This window comes from Eschrichtius robustus, chromosome 15 (genome assembly GCF_028021215.1).
Source record: "Eschrichtius robustus isolate mEscRob2 chromosome 15, mEscRob2.pri, whole genome shotgun sequence".
NCBI lineage: Eukaryota > Metazoa > Chordata > Mammalia > Artiodactyla > Eschrichtiidae > Eschrichtius > Eschrichtius robustus.
In genome coordinates this window covers 53,208,928-53,230,233 of record NC_090838.1, presented here as the reverse complement: position 1 = coordinate 53,230,233, position 21,306 = coordinate 53,208,928, and the positions used below count along the sequence as shown (strand labels likewise).

The following is a 21,306-nucleotide window of genomic DNA, read 5'->3' as shown; positions in this document are numbered from 1 at the left end:
AGGAATACTTTGAAGAGTGCATTAAGCTTGCTGACCCTGGCCAAGGTTTCCAGCTTCATCACAGCAATTCAGGCTTTTATTTCTGCCATCAAGACCCAGCCAGGACCTCCCATATTCTCGGCCAAGACAGGGCTTTGTGGCTCTCAAAGGGACACCATCCTCCCCTTGTTTCAAGGATTCGAGTCCTTGATTCAAGGATTCCACTTTCAAAGGATTCCAGAACATTTCCTGTCCATTTCTCATTTGTGCCCCCTCAGGGAAGCTGAGAGGATACCACTTCACCAGGGACAAAAACAGAGGCTCCAAGAGGGTTACAACTGGGCTGCCTAAATGTCACCACAGAGTTAAGAGGTAAGGCCAAGATGACACAGTCTTCTGGCTCCTAATCCAGGGCTTTTTGGATCTCCTCCTTTTTCTACCAGGCATGGCCACATTCTTGTAACCCGGTCCAGGTCAACAGTGAAGTTTCAAGGGCTGGCTCAAGGCTGAAAAGACCCAAGGCACTGGGTCATGGTACATTTGGTTGTTACAAAGACTTTCCAAAGAAAGGGAAATTGGAGCCTAGAAGCTCCCAGCCCCACTTCTGACAAGGGGCCAGCCTTCCTTTTCTAAATTCCCAAACGTGCAGCTTGGGCTAACTCTTACCACTATTTCTAAAGAGCATTTCTTCCAAACCAACCTGAGAAGGAAGGGTGGGAAAACCACCCAGATTCTCAATTATACATTTCCATCGAGTGTAAATGTCAACTTTCATTTGTGACCGAGGCACAGTCCCTCGCATGAGAACTAGACTCTTACGATAAACCAAAGTTCATGGAAAGGAGGATAAAGCAGTGACCTCCATAAAAATATCTGTGGGAAAAAGCTCTCTGAATATTTGACTAAATATTCCCATTACAGACATAAAACCAATTCCGTGTCCTTTTTTGAGCAGGAAGTTACATTGCTCAAAAAGAATTTTGAGTAAGAAAACCTACCCTGAAGCTAGGGAAGATGTTATACAACCCTCACTGTGAAACACAGAATTTTTACTGTGAGTAACAGAAATAGAAAATCCCATATGCAGACAAGAACAACCTTAGCTTTCACTTTGTACTTGGGAGTTGACTCTCCCCAACAGAGACTGAACAGTCTTAAAATTTCTAAAACACTTCAGTTGATTTTGTTTAACAACCTCCTTCTTTAATTTGCAATTAAAATATTTAGAAAGGTAGAGACACACACACAAAAATTTGTGTTAGCTGAAAATGGATTATAAAATAGTACAGATGCCATGCTTAAACTATGTGAAAATCCAGATAAGATACCACGCAAAAATAAAACCGGGTTAATCAGGGTGGTAGGATTATAGGTTATTTTCATATTCTTCAATGCTGCCACACCATCTTCCCCCTTCAGCAGCCTCTACCACTCACATCTAGACTGCCTGGGATGGGGGCTGGGGCACGTCACACACAAATCCTAATGCCAGGTCCCCATTTCTAGACCCCACATCACTAGCCTGGGCCATGGTCCCCCGGTCCCAGACACTCCAGCCCTGTACTGGACCCTGCGGTGTTCAGCACAGGCTCTGTCACAACATCCATCCCTAGATCACTGCACACCTTTCCGTGGGCCCGTGCTCTCTGCCTGAAGCCATCTATTAGAGAGGCCTCCTCAAAATAATAGTAAAATATGAACACTTATGTTTTATTTTAATAAATACTTAGGTACCACTGTCTATGTGCCAGGCGCCAGTGATGCTATGAGGCAGATACTCAGAGAGGAGATTTAACTTGTCCAAGGTCACACAGCAGGCAGATGGCAGAGCCAGGATTCAAACCTAAGCGGCTCCTCCTGAAACTCTAGCGTCTGAGTTTTAAACCATGATACAAGTGAACACTGCAGCACAGGCTTAGGACGTAAGGAACTAAAAGGATGATGGTCTGATTTTCGTTGGTTAATCTTCTTAAAAGATTATTTTAAAAATTGTTTTATTTAAAATTTTTAAAGCTTCATATTTATACATCTGAACCCTCAAAACTACCATCAGTCAAAGTCAGATATGAGAGGTAGGGCAGGGTCATAAGTAACATTTACTGAATGACTATTCTGTAGTCATTTTGCTTCCCAATATGCAGTCTAAACAATCCCAATGTTTCATTCCTGGACACTAGACTGGGAACCACTGAAGAGGATGGTCCTAAAAGGTTCCCTCCAGTTCTGAAAGCGAAGCGCTGGCCAGAAGACATTTGAATGTGGCCATTCTCACAAAGCTCTGAGTCAGAGCCTGACTCCTGCACCCCAAGGGGCTCCGGCTTGTTAGGCAGACAGCCACGAGTAGCTGGTCAGGGACAGAAGAGCAACCACACCCGGACCCAGTCCAAAACCTGTGCCCAGGACTGCCTTTGCTGCCCGCACCCCCAGTACCAAAGTGAAAGATAAAAGAAAGGCAGGACCTTCCTGTAATCAGGAAATGAAATGACCAGCCACCCCATCTAGTCAGGCTGAGGCTTGGAGGCGAGAAATCCAAGTTCCTGATTCGGTCACAGGAGTCTGAGCAGGCGGCCTCCGTGTCCAGGGGCGTCCTGCTTCCTGCTCACTCTCCTGCGCAAACGGGACCCACAAATCCTCCAGGAGATAAAGAGCCCAAGCCCGCTGCCGTACCACGGGGGCAGGGGACGTGTACGTCATTCTGCCTGCCCAACCTCCCCCATCCTCCCTCCAGAAGCCTGGTGAGAGTGGCTAAATCCTTACTTCCCAGGCTTCTAACATCTGTTGCCTGGTCCTTGCCAGACTTTTCCAGATTCTGCTCAGATAAAGAGACAGGTACAGCTTGCAGCTAAGTGGTTCTGGGGGCCACCTCCCAGCACTCAGGGCAGACAGTGGGGTGGTGATAAGGGTGTGAGTGCAGCAGCTCAGTGGGACCAGAAGAGCTGGGCCATACCTAGAGCTCGTTCCTTAATGGGAGCAAGAAGCCTGGCCTCGGTTCTTGCCTGGGCTGGTGCCGGGGAGCCCCAGGATTCCCCTCACAATCTCACCTAGAAGCTGGCATGAAGCGAGAACATGTGTCTGACTGCTTTCTGGTCTGTTAAGTCCTAGAACAACTATCAGCTAAATTCAAGGAATTTGTTTCATAGTCATTAGCAGTACCCTTCATGTTCACAATTTAAAGGGAAAAGTACATATGATGAATCTATTTACCTACATGCCCCCACAGGTGACATTGTACATCAAAGTGTCTATAGGACATGTTTTGGTCCCCATTGATTATATTTCCCCCAAAACCCAATGTGGCTGATTTTCTCAAATGGTATTTATCATTTAAAATAAAATCAATCACTAAGTTCATTCTTTAAATAAACATGCATAGAATTTTCAGAAAAGGAGAAAGAGGAAAATGTAGTAAACAATGACAGGGGGCTTCCCTGGTGGCGCAGTGGTTGAGAATCCGCCTGCCAATGCAGGGGACACGGGTTCGAGCCCTGGTCTGGGAAGATCCCACATGCCGCGGAGCAACTAGGCCCGTGAGCCACAATTACTGAGCCTGCGTATCTGGAGCCTGTGCTCCGCAACAAGAGAGGCCGCGATAGTGAGAGGCCCGCGCACCGCGATGAAGAGTGGCCCCCGCTTGCCACAACTAGAGAAAGCCCTCGCACAGAAACGAAGACCCAACACAGCCATAAATAAAGAAAGAAAAGAAATAAATAAATAAATATATATATATATATATATATATATATATATATATATATATATATATTAAAAAAAAAAAAAACAATGACAGGGAATTAACCCTCCCAGAGGCCATCCTGCCCCTGTCTTTAGTAAAACTGGTAAAAATTTTAGATCTTCATTGTATAAGATTATGTCATTATAAAACAAGCCTCGTAGATGTTTTGAGGATGGAAATGTTCCAGAGCCATAGTTAGTCTGGTACCTGAAGTCAGAGAGCCCAGAATTAAATTCTGGTTATGCCACCTACTACTAGCTGTGTGACCTTATGCAAGTTGCTTGACTTCTCTGAGCCCCAGTTTCCTCATTTGTAAAATGGGGATGATATAACCTACCACACCAGGGTGTTGTCTACTGTGCATTGGGCTTTCAATAGTTTTCCTTCACGGGTTCTGATTCCTCCTCCAAACACTAAGCATACTTCTCAAGTTTTGTCATTCATTGCCTCTTTCACAAATATTCTCTCTCTAGAAACCCATCTATCCATCGTCTTAAACATTACCTCCAGAAGAAGTATCACAAGTTGACCCAGCTAACTCCAGATAGTAAATGCCGTGTGGAGTTTCTCTTCCTGGGTCCCCCATCGGCGATGGATCAACTTCCCATGTGCACTCCCCAGCAGGACCTTGAATTGCTTCTCCCCCCTGCTTTCCACATCCAGCACATCTGTGTTCCCACCTCTGTAACATCACTTGCCCCTCCTCCTCGCCTGTCCTGTATCCCATTCAGGCTCTGCCACTGGCTACTGCAGGAGCCCAATGCCTTACTTCCCACAGCTCCCAAACATGCCCTGTTCCCCAGCTACTCAGTCTTCAGCCCCTGTACATACATTCCCTTCTCATGCTGTTCCCTGGTTTGGTCACCACCACCAACATGGCACGGCTCCCTCACAGCCTAACTGTAACTGTGTTGTCTTCTAAAACCCCTCTCTTCTCCATTCCTGGAGCTTAGGGCTTCATGGCTTCTTCCCCTCTTCTGCGAGTTCTCCTGCCCAAGGTTATGCCCCAGCCTAAATACCAGCCTCATTCCTCCAATCTTCTCACTCACATGCCCTTCTGGTCCCTTTATGATGATCTGTGCTTCCTTGCACGCCAGCTCCTGCCAACATCCTCCATCTCCACACCATATACACTTGAACCTCCAACCACAGCAAACACATTTCTCTTCCAGAAAAATCCCAGCTTCACTCTGCCACCTGAGGAGTGCCCTCTGTCTGCCATGCCTTCCTGAAGAGCTTCTACTCCTAAATTAGGTCAAGTGTCACTCTTGAAGAGCCCACCTCCCAGGAGTTAGGGCATCCTCTGTGATTAAGGTCTTCACCCTGCACCACCATTACCCCAGCACATGGCATCTGAGAGTCATTCAGCATTTGCTGAATAGAAAGGTATTTGGGTCAAGAGATGACACAGGAAAAATCACTTATATGTGTGCTAGTCAACGACACATATGTATTTAAAGAAATCTGTCTCACCTGGGCGGGTGCGGGCAAGATTTGAAGAGGTAAACTGTGGTGAAAAGCCCAGCCCAGCCCCTCATTTCCCACAGGCAGTCCAGGCCCTCCAGTGTGGGAATGCAGGAGCGTGGGATTCAGCAGTGCTTCTAGGTGAGGGCTCCATCCCTCCTCTGGCAGCACACCCAAGCCAACTCTCCTTCATCCCATCCCCACAGAGAGAAGCCTCCACATTCCTTCCTGGTGAGGGGAGGACCTCCAGCAAGTGTTACCCCCACCAAGGCCATGATAGCAGGGTGAACATGCGTAAAGGAAGGCAGGCCCCGGTACAGACTGGAAGCTTGGGGGCATCTATTTACCTAGGTGGGAAACCATTTTAGAAAAGAAATGCTGCAATGCAGGCAGTCACTTCTTGGGGAGCTTCACGTGTTCTGGAAGCCCTTGTTAAGAGCCTGTACATGGCTATGGTTTGGTAAGTGTTTCCCCTCCAAGCTCCAGGACCTATGTACAAACCAGTATAGTCTGGCAGGCTCTCAACAAGCCCTCAGAGAAATCCCTAGAAGATTTCTCTTTGATTCATCCTTCCGTTTGCTTAGTTGGGTTACATGGAATGTATTTCAGTCTGGGTCCAATCAGGAGGCAGAAACCACACAGTAATTCAAGCAGGGGAAGTTTAAAAATATAATAATTGAGTAACTATAAAGATGGAATAGAACTCTAATGCCCTACACCAGATGAAAAGTACCCAAAAAAGGACAAGCGTGGAAGAAAAGTTCAGAGCTTGTTGAAGCAGGTATAGGTGGCAGTTCCTGGGTGCCCAGGCCAGAGATGGTCCAGTCACCAGGAGAGCAGGAACAACCCTCTGGGATGCAGGCACAAAGCCTGGAACACGCAAGAGTCCCCATCAGGAGGGTTTCAGGAAACAAACCTTGCAGACCGCTGGGACGGTGTGCAGAGAGAACGAGGGTGCGGAAGGAGTCATGCACACACAGGGAGTCCGGCTGCCGCTGGAACAGGAACTGGAGAGGCCTCCCTCTGCAGTAGCTTAGCACGTCAGTGCATGGCTCGGACAGGAACAGCTCAGGGCCACTGCTCAGGAGAAAGGTCAGGTGGCCAGCTCACTAGACGGCCAGGATCACGGGGCTCCCAGTGTGTATTCATGTCGGGGCTGAAGAGAAGCAGCGACCTGGGCTGGGCCCAGGCTCCCCCTTCTACCACGGCTGCCAGAGCTGGAGAGAGGACACAGCAGCCACATGCTGGAGAGAGCTGTGGCCTGCAGACCCGCAGGAAAAACAGCAGGCTCTACAGGAAGCCTGGTTCTAGACTCTGGGAACCAGGAAGGAAAATCTCTTTCTTCTGCAACATCCTCTTCAGAGCCCTCAACTTAGAGAAGGCAGAGGAAAAATATTTGAAGGCTCTGATCCATTTTCACAGATCAGGCAACAAAGGGTGAATTTGGAGCTGACAGGCAATAGTTAAAAACTGATACAAGTTAGAGATCTCTATATCACCAACCTAAAGTCATATTCCAACCATGAATACCGTTACTCAAGTCCGGAGTTAGGGGAAACGTGTATAAAACATGGGTCCTGTACAGTGAATTGATAGACAAGCAATAAATACTAGTCAGTCCATTTGTCAACAGCAGAGGACGAGGCAGGGACCTGAGTGGGGCCTGAAACAGGGTAGATTTCAGAGATGTGAGGAGAAGCAGGGCAGACAAGAGGTGGGGGGGTGGGTACAGGGTGTCTGTATGCAGAGACCAACACAGCCAGTTTGTGGGCAGATGGATGCTGAGGCCACTGGAGAGAACAGATAAGCGCTGTTGAGCCCAAGGGCTCTCCACGGGATGGGAGTGCACCATGCCTACATCTAACGTAACAAATGCTGCTGCCAGAGGGATTGTAGGAATGTGTTTTCTTTCACAGCCCCTCTATTAAAAAAAAAACAAACAAACAGAAAACTGACTAAATCACACAAGAATATGAAATAGGGAAAAATGAAGAACTTCCAAATTGGATGTCCATGTTGATTACAAATACAGTTGGCTATTGTGTTCAGAGATTTAACTTCTGTAAAGCAGATTAGGTTCACAAGCGGAAGACAGCATGATCTGAGGGGTTCATCTTCTATCATCAGATCTCTAATGCACCTCTGACAGAGTACAGGCATTTGGCCTGGCTTACTAATCACTAACCCACGAGTCGGGGACTTCCCTGGTGGTCCAGTGGGTAAGACTCCGCACTCCCAATGCAGCAGGCCTGGGTGGATCCCTGGTTGGGGAACTAGATTCCGCATGCCGCAACTAACAGTTCGCATGCCACAACTAAGAGTTCATGCGCTGCAACTAAGAGCTCACGTGCCGCAACTAAGACCCCGTGCAGCCTAATACTTAAAAAAAAAAAAGCACGAGTTGTTTCTGATTTTCCCTATAATCGAAAAAGAAAAACTGATGAACAGCCTCATATGTGCATCTTTGTCCATTGTCTTATTATTTCCTTTGGAAAAATTACAAAGAGAACATACATTTTTAAAGTCATTTAGAATATAATCAAATTATTCCCCGTCCCACCCATCCCCCACCAAAAACAAAAGCCAGACTGATTTATCCTTTCACTGCACACACCCAAGAGCACAGCACTCTGCACGTTGACTGTGGACACTGTCTTTCTTTTTAATCTTCGCAAAAAAAGGACCTCTGCTTGTTTTAACTGACCCATCGTCATTCATGTGCTTCCTTCCTGACTTCCCACTCCTCATGCCCTTTGCCCATTTTCCACACCGGGATATTCTCACCTCATTTAATCTTTTTTTAATTTATTTCTGGCCGCACTGGGTCTTCGTTGCTGCGCGTGGGCTTTCTCTAGTTGTGGCGGCGGGGGGCTACTCTTTGTTGCAATGCACGGGCTTCTCATTGCAGTGGCTTCTCTTGTTGCGGAGCACGGGCTCTAGGCGCGGCAGCCTTCAGTAGTTGTGGCACGAGGGCTCAGTAGTTGTGGCCTTGCAAGCTCTAGAGCGCAGGCTCAGTAGTTGTGGCGCACGGGCTTAGTTGTTCCGCGGCATGTGGGATCTTCCCAAACCAAGGCTCGAACCCGTGTCCCCTGCATTGGCAGGCGGATTCTTAACCACTGCGCCACCAGGGAAGCCCTCATTTAATCTTTACAAACTCAAAAATGTGAAGCAATTACTCTGAGGTCACAAAGCTAATCTGTGTGGAGCCAGCACTTGGACCCTGGACCCTGACCCCAAGTCTAAACTATTTCTACCACACAACCTCGTTGCTCAAAGAAGATTTCAAGAATCCTCAAATAAAGTTGCACTTTAAAAAAATTACTTAGTAAGTGAAATCATTGCATCTGTGGATACCCAGAAGATGTAGGCAGTTTCAAAGAAAGCCAGGCAGTTGCGTTTTGTTTTTAAGCAGCATGAGAAAGGAATAATGTAGACAGAATCTCCAGAAGGGAACCAGTGGGTAGTCTTAAGGTGCCCAGAGGTCCTGGTCTGGTAAGGCGGGCCCCGCCCCTGCTCCGGGTGGAGTCCCTGCAGCTCTGTGGTAGGTGTTAATCCACACTGAGGAATGAGAGATGGCAGCAGCTTCAACCAGCCCAATCTAACAAACCTGTTGGGCAAACCCTTTTGGCAAGAGCTTTTACGCAGAAAAAGCCCTGCCTCTCCTCTCCCCCTCCCTTCCCCGGGGCACCACAGCCTGAGGCTGAAGGGATCCCAGGATGGTCCTCCCACCTGCTAGAGGTTAGATCCGAGTGGGCCTGCAGCCCAGCTCTCCAGGTTCTGAGAGGAAGGTACACTGGCCGTGTCAGAAAAGGTGATGGAAGAGCAAGTGTTGGCCACAAACTGTTTTCTCTCACCCTTTTACTTGTTTTCTCTGGAACATGCACACGCATTCCACACACAGACCATGTCCCGAGTTCATTACCAAAAAGAAGCTACAAGAATTTCTTTTCCAGGGCCTTATAGCTCATCTACTCCAACCACCTCCCGTATGGAAGAGGAAACCAAGATGCAGAGAGGCGCAGAGGCTTGCCCAGGGTCAGCGTAGGGAGGAGTCCCGCAGTGAGAACCATCATCAGTGACAAAGTCGCATTCTCATAGTCGGAGCTTCAATTCTGAGCCGTCAACATAAAAAACAAGGCCAGCAAGGCCGACTGCAGCAGCACCACCCTGAACCCGCCCCGCCCCCAGACAGTGGTTTTTATTACTTCCTTTTTGCTGTCTTTAACACTTCACACACATTTATCTGACTTACCACACCTCTTCGGTAACAAGTCTTACACACCCCACAGGGCACGTGGCCATCAAGAGCAGGGGCTGGGCCATTTCAATTTCAGTCTGCAATTCAGTCAGACTGCAATTCAGTCTCTCTAGCGTCTGCCACCCTGACAACATATTGACAGTCAATACATTTGAGGACAAGAAGGACATAAACGGGGAGAGGCAGTAAAGGAACGAGGACTAAATAAAGGAAAATTTCTATTCTTTGACCTTTTTCATCTTTTGCTCCACACAAATCATTGTTGAACGATTACACACACAGGCACTACATTTCCGGGCCCCCCAGAGACCCTCCCTGGCCCCTGGCTGTCTATGTGTCAGGCCAGGCCACTCCTCTTCACAACTGTCATAAGCCTTTTCCAATTCCTGCGCTTTCCCCTCCATGCCTCACCCTCACCCATCAGGACAGCATCACTGGGTGTCATCTCAATGCAGGACATCACCTAAAAAAATCCCAGGAAACAGTCTCATATGATTAAACAAATCTGTAAACAAACTAAGGCCCAAGGGGTGGGAGGAGAGGAGGAAGAAGGCAATTAAAACTTAATAAAAGTGCTCAAGCATAAATTACAGTACTGGACTAGAAACCAAGTTATCATTATATAATATAAACTATATTACATAAACTAAGTTATCAAACTGACCTTGTATAAGTGCTTCTGGAAACAAGCAGGCCATCAGCCATGGCTTGGCAATCTTGGTGGACAGAGATGGGGCGGGGAGGAGGTAACTTGGGGCTTGCTATGTGGGCTACTTCTGTCTACAGTCACACATAGAGAAAAGCTGGTGAAACCAATTAAGAAAGACTATTTTCACATAGGTACTGGGAAAGAGATTATTGTCATTTTACACAGTAAAATGCATGAAATACTCAAAGATTAATTTAACGGGACTTCCCTGGTGGTGCAGTGGTTAAGAATCCACCTGCCAATGCAGGGGACATGGGTTCAAGCCCTGGTCTGGGAAGATCCCACGTACCGTGGAGAAACGAAGCCCGTGCGCCGCAACAAGAGAAGCCACTGCAACGAGAAGCCTGCGCACGGCAACAAAGAGTAGCCCCAGCTCGCCACAACTAGAGAAAGTCTGTGCGCAGCAATGAAGACCCAATGCAGCCAAAAATAAATAAATAAATCTATTTTAAAAAAAAGACTAATTTAACAAAATCAAAAGTTGACTCTCCTCAAAGTTTTAGGATTGACTTTTTTTTTGTTTGTTTAAGATTTCAAATTAGTAACTTTTAATTATGAATGGGATAAGAAATAAAGTCATCAGATGATGGCTGGGGCTGTTAATTTCCAACAAGACACTTTGTTGAAATGTTTCTCCTGATACCCCAGGTATAAATAAGAACTTTCAAAAAACAAGGGCAGAACCAAAGCACAATAAAGAAGCCTCTGCAGCTTAAGCCTCCCCAGTCCTAAACCTCTGACAGAAGCTAGGCAAAGCATCTTTCTTGCACATTAAGTGGGTGTCCAGTATTTCCATGTAGTTGAGTTTTCAGAGACAGACCCTCAAGCCTATCATTAGGATATACCATCTTGGCTCTGGTTGTATTAATTATGCCTGAAGAGTTTAATACCCATCCAAGTCCAAAGGTGGAAGAACACATAAACGGGTATGGTAATGGGCAAGAGCAGACTGTAAAAGCACAGGCTGGTTGTGCTAGTGCAGCCCTGCGGGAAGTTTTCTTCCACGGAGGCCGAGTATAACAGCCCTGCTAACGAGACCAACGGAATAAGGACAGTCAACGTAGGAAGAGACAGAAACATTCTTCCCCTCCACTTATTACCCGCCACTCTGACTTTTTAAAAGGTGGATGGTATTTAGAAAATTCAGGTGTGTGTGTTGTCGTTTTTAAGCATGATCTAAAGCTGCTCCGTTTCTTCTTGCTTCTTATTTTGATGTGTCATCCTAGCTGCCTGTGGTATCATATTAGGAATCCCATCAATAATTGGATAGGCTATTCCTAACTCTTCGTTAATCAGTTCATTTGTCGATGCTTCATATCGGAGCAGCTTCTTGGAGAGCGGGCACACCAGGAACTCCAGCAGCGCTGGGTCGAAGGCGCGGGGTTCCCGCGTCCGCTCGCTCTGGGGACGGCCGCGACACCGACGCGTGCACACACCTTTGGGCGACCGCGGGCGGCTGTGCGCGTGTCCCCCGCAGCGCTGAGGCGAGCCGGCCGCAAACTCCGCGCGGCATGGCCTGGCAGCCCGCGACCGAGCCCCTGCGCGCCCGTGACCACCCGCGCCGCTGCAGGCGCTCAGGATTGACTTTCAAAATCACATCATTCCTCACCACTTAATTCCATGGCCTATAGTAAATGACCATAAAGAGAAGTAAATTTTTTTAGATTTTAAAACAATCACTTTAATGTTAAGCACTTGGGCAGCCAAATTCAATCTGTCATTTTCCCCGACATAGATTCACCTATGTCACTTCCGAAAGGTACTCTACAAACTCTTTCAAATCACCAATGCCCTTCCCAATTCTATTAAATTTCATAATCCTTGTCCCCTTGAAATGTAGGGTTTGAGAGCACCTCCATCAACTCTTGCAAAATAAAAGTTCACGTTTGTTTACATTTATTTCCAAAATAAAAATATATCTCCCAAAATAAACATTGTTTGAACATGCTGCAAGTTGGGATTGCATTAATACCAGTGACATTCATTGTGTTTTTCTTAAATAATTTAATAAATTGCCTTGGGAAGTCTCAATTTCTTGGCTATTTGGATGAAGGTTTCCAGTGACAAATTTCCTTAAAGAGCATTTGCCCTTGGGTACAACAAAGGGTACAACAAAGGGGACACAAGGGGACACCAAGGAGCATAAAGTGCCGTGCCTCAGGCGCCAGGACTCCCTGCTTAGCCACTTGAAGTCTCTTAGAGAAGCAGCTTTGAGATAACTGCCTGACTCACTCTTTCAAAAACATGCATGAGGATCACAGAGTTGTACAGAATTGGCATGTGCAGAGATGTAAATAATGCTGTATTCAAATAAAAGGAATCAACAGGTCTGACATCTTGAGAGAGGGGGAAAAAAGAAATGAAATGAAGAAATGGGGTGGAGGTACCAGGGACACTCCTTACAGCAAGAAAAATTAACAACTGCACACCAGCCTCTACCCATTCACCAGTTGCTTTTGTAATAGGGAAGAAGAAATCTGACTCCATATTGAATCTATTTCTTTTACTTTAACCTTTGTGTTCTATTGCTTTTGCTACAAGTTAAGAATGTTGCCTATAGCCTGCAATATACAGGACAGTCCATTCTCAAGGCTCTGACCTTTAAAGGTATAACACTTTCCCATTCATACAAAAAGCTGCAGAACAGAGAATAACGTTTGTCTTGTTGGAGGTTTACAGGAGCATCATGACCTTTAGACACCTACATGGACAGCTGCAAGAACAAAGGATTCTGACACCAAGAAGTCTGCAACTACCAGCCACACCCCCTCCCCTTCTAGTATAAAAGCAGCCTGAATCCTAACCCAGGAAAGATGGTTCTTTTGGACGCCAGTCCACCATCTTCTCAGTCTGCTGGCTTTCCGAATATAGCCCCTACTCCTCGCCCCAACAATTCATCTCTCGATTTACTGGCCCGTCATGCAGCGAGCTGTCCAAGCTTGGACTCGGTAACATTTGTCCATGTGCCAGGAATCGTGCCAAAGGCCCAAGGGAATACACACACAGTGGTTACTGAGGTTTCCTCATTTTACAGGTAAGTGAACTGCTTCCAGAAACTTGTCTGAGGTTCCCAAGATGGAGAGTGGAGGGAGGGGGCAGGAACTGGGAACCCAAATGGGCAGCTCCCGGCCTGCAAGTCCATCTCAGCTGCTGCCAAACTTGAAGACAGGCAGAGAGAGCTGCATGGATGGCACAGCCAGGATGGAAGAGCGCTTGGCACCCTGTCTTCATTAAGTGCTCTCACAAAGACCCCATCCTAGATCTAAGTATGCCACCCTCAAAACCCCCTCCTGGGGCCCAGGAGCCCTTAAGAACAACTGCTGTCCTCACTCACACCATCGCTCATGCTGGCTCTCCCAGCCTGAGACATCCATTCTCTTGCTTCTCAATCCTGCCCCCACGCTTAAAGGTACAGGTTCAAATCCCACTGCCTTCTCCATAAGGACACCCTCGGTTCCCCTAGTGCACTGTATCTAATCCTCTCCTCCTAGCACCTGGGACTCCCCAAACTGAAGCCCCTCAAAAGGACTGCCAAGAGCTAGTTACCCAGACGCCCCCTACCCCCAGCAATGCTTCCCAGCCCGAACAGTTCCCGGTGAGCTGAGATCCACTCTCCTCACCCTGGAGGGAGGCAGGACCAAGAGGCTCCCCAACCCACAGGCTGTAACTGTGAGGTGAAAGCACCCCAACTGCTGACCACCAGGCTCTGCTCTTCACACACAGAGTATCCGATGAAAATACGTGCCCCTGGGAGACCACCTCTTCTCCAGAGTCAGAGGCCATCCTCCTCCCAGAAGACAACCTCTCTAGTGACAAGTGACCCTGGGGTGGCAACTTCAGGATGGGGTACCAAACAAGCAGAGTGGCTCCCCTCTCTCCCAGCCTCCATCTCCCAGATTCCTTTCCTGCCTCTTCTCCCTTTCTCAAATGTTGTTCAATTTCACCAAGTTACAGATGGGTGCTTGAGGACTGTTCTTAGATTTTTTTTAAATATCAAAATTAATCACATGGATTTAAAATATACATCCTCAAAACAGTGACATTTTGGCTTTTTGTCCAAATGTTCTATTAAAGGGGAAACTGTTCTACGTCTACATATTTAAGGAAGGGATGAAATAGTAACATCGCTTTCTCTGGCCACCTGCCAAGAAAAATTTATGTTGTCAAAATAAAAGAGAACATGTTGTTTGCTCAATATATGAGCACACTGCTGAGCAGCTTAGAAATTGGGCCTCTTTTACCAAGCAGTTTAAATCACCTAATTTTATTTACTTTTAAAAATTTTTATCGGAGTAGAGTTGATTTACAATGTTGTGTTACGTTTCAGGTGTACAGCAAAGAGAATCAGTTATACATATACATATATCCGCTCTTTTTTTAGATTCTTTTCCCATATCGGCCATTACAGAGTATTGAGTAGAGTTCCCTGTGCAATACGGTAGGTCCTTATTTGTTATCTATTTTATATATAGTAGTGTGTATATGTCAATCCCAATCTCCCAATTTATCCCTCCTCCCCCTTAACCCCTGGTAACCCTAAATTTGTTTTCTTAAATCACCTAATTTTAAGTGTCTCTGTGAATGTCACCTTCATATATCATAGATTATCACCTCCTTGGAAACATCGGGGACCACAGCAATCTCTGTGTCTCTCAGTGTCATTTGCACACTGTGCCACTCCTTCCTCCCTCGGGGGGTCCAATCACTCCCAGAACTTCTGCCACCTCTACAGTGATGACTCCCACACACACACCTGGAGGTCCAGCATGAGCTTGTCCTCCCACTCTGGGTGGTGCTCACATAGCATCTTAGTCATGTGTGGGGCAGGGACAAAAAAAAGAGAGGCCATCATGCTGAAACCAGAGATGGCTACCTGAGGCTTCATTATATCACTCTCTGTTATCTGCACTTGATTAAAAATTTCCATCATAAGGAGGTTTTTTTTTCTAAAGAGGATCCATCAGAACCTTGAGGAAAAAAAATTCAAAGACAGAAACAGTCAGTTAAAAATAGGATTATTCATGAGAGATAGTTTAAGTTCATCTGAAGGAAATAATTCCTTTTGTGGTGAAGGGAGAAGAAAAATAAAAGGGTTGCATCTCATTTACTTAAAGAATAAAAGCTACATAAGTTCCTTATAAACAAGCATCAAATTTAGCCATAAAATAATAAATGTAAAATACATGTCATTAGTCCCAAAGGTTAAATATTTATAGAGGATGGTATTTGTAACAAACCCACTTTGACCCTGACCCTTTCACTGTTAAGACAAATAGATTTGATTCTGAAAACATCACCAGGCTTTTCACTGAACAATCTAGACCCAGACTTGAAGTTGGTTTTTGTTTTTTTTGAACAACTGTGTTACTCCCTGATCAGGACTCAAAAAACAAGCAGCACTTCAAGAAGCACTTGGAAGTTAAGTGCTTTTCAAAGAAAATAAACAACAACAGAATTCTAAAGCACAAATTATAAGCCTTAGCAAGTTAATGGTCCATGGACCGTAAATATGGTCCATATTCACGACTGCAGTGGATTCAAACAATCAACATATGAGCTTGTCTCTGCAGGTTTTTTCCTATTATGCAGGGGGTGGGGATAAGGAGGGAACAAGCTAAGTGGGTTGCCATGGTTACAAAGATATTTAATGTCAGCTCAGGGACCAAAATCTACTTCAAGTTCTCCACATGGACCAGTCTCCCTTTTCAGTAAGTCAATCCCCAGCCCCCACAAGATTACTGTCCCCTGGGACAGTCCTTGCTGCTGCTCCCCTGGGGTCCTGAATCAACGGCGATCTCCACTTCATCATCCACCTCAAAGCTCTTCCTCTCCAGTAGCTCCAGGCACAGGCTGCTCTTTCCCTCTCCAACAACTTCTTGAAAAGGTTCCATGTCTTGTCACGCCCCTTTGTTGTGCCTTGACCTTCCCAATCCCCTTCACCCCTCTAGAATCTTCACAGTCCTCTGCCTCTCCTGACTTCCCAGAGCACCTAACACCGCTGGCCACCATCCCTACCCCCACCCCAAGTTCAAGACCATCCATCCCCTAACCCCAATTCTCTACTGGTTCTCTTGCATCTTGGCAGCCTTTGCTCCTGGCCCCATCCCCCAAAATGGGCACTCTCCACGGTTCTGGGTTCAAGCCTATGGTGGGTCTTCCTTCACCCCACACTCCAGTCCTCTGGACCCTCCTTCCACAACACTACAGCCTCCGGGTCCCGAGGTTAAGACATGTCCCAACGTACCCCTATCTGTAGCTCACTTCCTTCACACCTCCCTGAATTGGTTTCCAAATCTCATCCCATCCACTATCTTTTTCTCTCTCACTCCCTTTCAAATAAATCACACACACAGGCACACATACACTTTATTTATTTTTTTTATGTACCACATCCTCTTTATTTTTTTTAACATCTTTATTGGAGTATAATTGCTTTACAATGGTGTTAGTTTCTGCTGTATAACAAAGTGAATCAGCTATACATATACATATATCCCCAATCTCCTCCCTCTTGCGTCTCCCTCCCACCCTCCCTATCCCACCCCTCTAGGTGGTCACAAAGCACCAAGCTGGTCTCCTTGTGCTATGCAGCTGCTTCCCACTAGCTATCTATCTTACATTTGGTAGTGTATATATGTCCATGCCACTCTCTCACTTCGTCCCAGCTTACCCTTCCCCCTCCCCCTGTCCTCAAGTCCATTCTCTACGTCTGCGTCTTTATTCCTGTACTGCCCCTAGGTTCTTCAGAACCATTGTTTTTTTTTTTCTTTTTTAAGATTCCATTTTAATCCTGTACCGTCCTTGACCTGGTTTGGGCCCTCAGTTTTCCCCCAGCAAGACTGATGAAGTGACCTAATTCAACAAATATCAAGCACCTACTTAAACTAAGCAATGTTTCAAACAGACCACAAAGAATGAAGTTATATGGTCCATTATCATAAGGTTGCTAAGGGCTTAGAGGAAATATAAAGCACAGTACAGCGGATAAGGATGGGGACAGTCAGAGAAAGCCTCTCTTCTCAGAGGGAAGGTGGACGGAAGGGGGCGAGACAATTCCAGGAAGAGGGAACAGCCAGTGTAAAGGCCAGAGACTGGATAGCTCAAAGGCCAGCGTGGCTGCAGAGACTTGAGCTGGGGGCGAGGTAGGAGAGGCAGTGAACTGAGCCAAGGGCCTGACAGGTGACAGAGAACTTTGGCTTTACCATGAGGGAGACTAGGGGCCAGTGGAGGATTCTGAGTAGAGAAGTAGGTAAAGCAATTTCAGTTTTTAAATATCCCCCCAGCTTCTTTCTGAGAATAGACTGCTGTGGGGCAAATAGGAAGCAGAGAGCCCCGTTAGGAGGCCGTAAAATGACCTGGAGCCATGATCACACTCACCTCACGTCCACCTCTCTGGCTCAAGTCATCCTCCTAAACACAGGCCTGACCATGATATGTCACCACATCCTCTCCACAAGAACTTTCCATGGCTCCCCATCACCTCCGTAACTATCAAGTGTCACTTCTTCACATGGTCATCAAGGCTGCACTGTGTCCTATTACCCCTCCCTAAGCACCATGCCCTCCAAACCCACAGGATCACCTGCTGTTCCCCTGACACATTGCTACAAGCCTGCAATCCCCAACTGCCTCTGCCCTCCTTTCTCTGCCCCTAAAAGTTATTTATTCATCCATCAGGGCTAAGCCCAAACACAACTTCCTCAGGAGCCTTTCCTGGCTGCCCCCAACACTGCACTTTTCTTGCACCTCTACCAGACCGCTCTTTCATCAGTTCCTGGTTAGAGTTCCCACCAGACTGCTAACTCCTTGACAGCAAGAACTGTGCCTGACCCACCTAGGAATACACAAGGGGCCAAGCACAGTGCAACGCTTCCACTAAGCACTCAATCAACACATGCTGGCTAAATGAACAAATTGGCCCTTTTGTTATATATCTTCTTGAGGTCTTGTGGGGTGGAGGGGTGGGCGGAGTTGTCCAAGGACAGGTTTTCCCCCTTGGCTACTGTAATCTGGAGGACAGGAGTCCCTCTGATGGAGCCCCTGGGGACTCCATGGTACAGCCACAAGTAGGGATGTGGGAATGGATCTGAACCCAGACCTTCAAAGTCTTCTGTCCTCTCAGCCAGGTATCTCTAGGAAGGCCCATACAATCTGCTTTACATTTGCCTAAAGCGTTGGCAACATGTTTTTCCTAGTCTCATTCTAGAAGTATACAGATGTAGACAAAAGCACCTAGAAGGATCTCAACCCAGTTAACTGTAATTACAGTATTAAGAGATGGAATTAACTTTATTTTCTTTTACTTCATCTTGACTTTTTTCCCTAAATAAACATAAGAAAAAAGTCTCTTAGAAAGAATGCCATAGTACCATCAAGTTACATTTAAAAAATGGTTCCAAAAATAAAAAGTATTAAAAAAAAGAAAACAAAACCCACATACACTGGAGACATGAGACCACTGAATATACAATACCACTTATAGAGGAAGACTGTAAAAACTGAAAACATTTTAAATGGGTTGTATGAAGCATGTAATTAACAACTGACCCTGTGTTTTCACTTCTGAAATAATTATTTTACAAAACATAAAGTAGTAAAACATTGTTCTGGGCATCCTGGGTACTTACTGATGCCTCTTATCTAAATTAAACTCTTTCATGGGTTTCATAAACATGTGTAAACTAGCTGTCATCACTGCACCTTAGCTCACATCACACAGGTGACCAATCAGCTCTAAATGGAACATTTCAATGACTGTCATTTTATGACTTACAGAGGAAATGTCAATTAAAAATAACAGGGGATCAACTATCAACAAATAATATGTCTTATTTAAGCTGATGCTACATCAAAAAAGTGTTGACTCAACAAAGATTTGGCTTCTAACTTTCAATAAAAGACCTACACAACTTTTATAGTGAAATAGCATATTAAAACACAGAAGATACAGTTGCTTTAGTTACCATCTTTTTAAAGAAATAAGAGGGGGGCAAAGGCACAGTGTGTATGTCAGGCACAGTGCTAGGTATTTTAGGTGCATGATCAAATTAATTTTCTTAGCAAATCTGAGCTAGATTATCTCCCCTATTTCACTAATGAGGAAACTGAGGCTTAGAGTAATTTATCACACAGTAGCCACCGTCACACAGTAAGTGGCAAAAATGGAACTCAAATCCAGGTCTGCTTCACAAAAGACTACACACTCTGATTCTGGAAATGCCACTTACATGAAGTTCAAGAACAGGAAAAACCAATCTATGACGATATGCAGCACATCTAAGATGATATAACAAGTCAGAATAACGGTTCCCTTTAGGGGCTGGAGACTGACTGGAAAGGGGCATAGGGACCTTCTGGGGTACTGAAAACGTTTTCTTCTTGATCTGGTGGTGGACACACATTCATGAGCTTCACGCTTAATATTAATGCACTTTACACATTTTATTGTATGCTACGCCTCAAGTTTAAAAAAAAAAATCCTCATTTGATTGACTCCAAGTTCATGTTCTTTAACCACTAAACCATCATACCACTATTTGACAGAACCTGACCACACTCTAGAATTGATTCTCTTGTATAATCAGTTTTTAAAAACATTCTGGTTAAGTGAAGTACATCCTAATCACATCAGAGTGAAGGCAACTGAACAATAAACTTATTTTTACATGCCACAGAATGAAAAGTAGAAAGTATCAATTTCCTTGCTACTGGGAATTTCCTGTCTGTAGCCACATCAGAATAAAAATAATTTTAAACCTTGCTGTAAAGAAATGTTCATAGATGCACAGAAAATAATTTGTAACAAAATTCTTAAGAGTTATCTATGGGGCTTCCCTGGTGGCACAGTGGTTGAGAATCTGCCTGCTAATGCAGGGGACACGGGTTCGAGCCCTGGTCTGGGAAGATCCCACATGCCACGGAGCGGCTGGGCCCGTGAGCCACAACTACTGAGCCTGCGCGTCTGGAGCCTGTGCCCCGCAACGGGAGGGGCCGCGATAGTGAAAGGCCCGCGCACCGCGATGAAGAGCGGTCCCCGCACCGCGATGAAGAGTGGCCCCCACTTGCCGTAACTAGAGAAAGCCCTCGCACGAACCGAAGACCCAACACAGCCAAAAAAATAAATAAATAAATAAATAAAGTAGATATATTAAAAAAAAAAAAGAGTTATCTATGGAAGTACCTAAATAAAACTACATAAAATATTTCAAGACATACATTATAACTTTATCAACAATGTTGACCCTCAAAAGAAGTTTGAATTTTGTTACAAAAACTAAGACAAGGCAAGAAGACAAAGCTGGTGGGCAAAGTGCATAAATCTCACAGTAGAGGCAACACAGTGAGTGTAAAAATCTCAAAGCAGAGTTGTAACAAACAGAAAACTCAAATAACTTTTCCCAGCAGTAAGGTGACTGTGCCACATACACCCTAATAACAAATTCTCCATTGAGTAGCAAGTTCTTCCCACCAAAGCTTTGTTCAGACTAGCAAAGCCTCATCATCAGCTGGTGATGATGAAATCATTACATCAATTCGCTCAAAGCCTCACCCCACACTACATGTACATCTTAGTCAAGCGGTAATTGCCTCTCCTGAGAGAAGAATTTATTCATCCACAATTTGGAGATAAATTTGGCAAGCACCTAGTTACAGTTTTACCACCTTTGGGGAAGTGGGGAGGGACAGCTGGATCCACACCTGTTGGTTGTATGGTCTTTACTGGGTGCTTTTGAGTATGCAAGCCAAGAAACCCAACCTTCAAATTCAGAGCCCAGTTTACTTCATGTTTTAACATTCTGTACACACCAAAAGTGCCAGGCAATTGACTGAAATGATTTTAGTTTCTCCTGAGCATTTGCATATAAGACCAAAAGGCCTTTATGAGAATTTTTCAGCATTGATAACTTAGGCACCACTATTGGGCATGCGCAAGATTACATAACCAAATATTATCCCAGATGCAAGAATTTCAATGTTTATAAAAGTAACCATTTGTATTTATTAATTTTTAAAGTCCTTAACAAACTGCTCAATAAAACTGTCAAAAAAAAAAAAAACACAACCTAAGTAGAGTCAAATATTGTAGCTATTAAGCAAGCTAGAATGAATGAAAAGCACTGACCCAGTATGTTAAGAACAGAGTGTGCTTTAAGTACATTCACA

The 21,306-nt window shown here is 45.4% G+C and overlaps 2 protein-coding genes across 2 annotated transcripts in view; both read right to left on the bottom strand.

Annotated features, from left to right (window-relative positions):
- Positions 1-21,306, bottom strand: part of B3GNT2 (UDP-GlcNAc:betaGal beta-1,3-N-acetylglucosaminyltransferase 2) — a 31,293-nt gene that overhangs the window by 6,184 nt on the left and 3,803 nt on the right. The window lies entirely within an intron of this gene.
- On the bottom strand, positions 11,008-11,256 carry LOC137778074 (phosphatidylinositol N-acetylglucosaminyltransferase subunit Y-like). The gene has a single exon (XM_068565101.1). It carries the CDS (start codon positions 11,221-11,223, stop codon positions 11,008-11,010), a length of 216 nt encoding a protein of 71 aa, XP_068421202.1. The 5' UTR covers positions 11,224-11,256.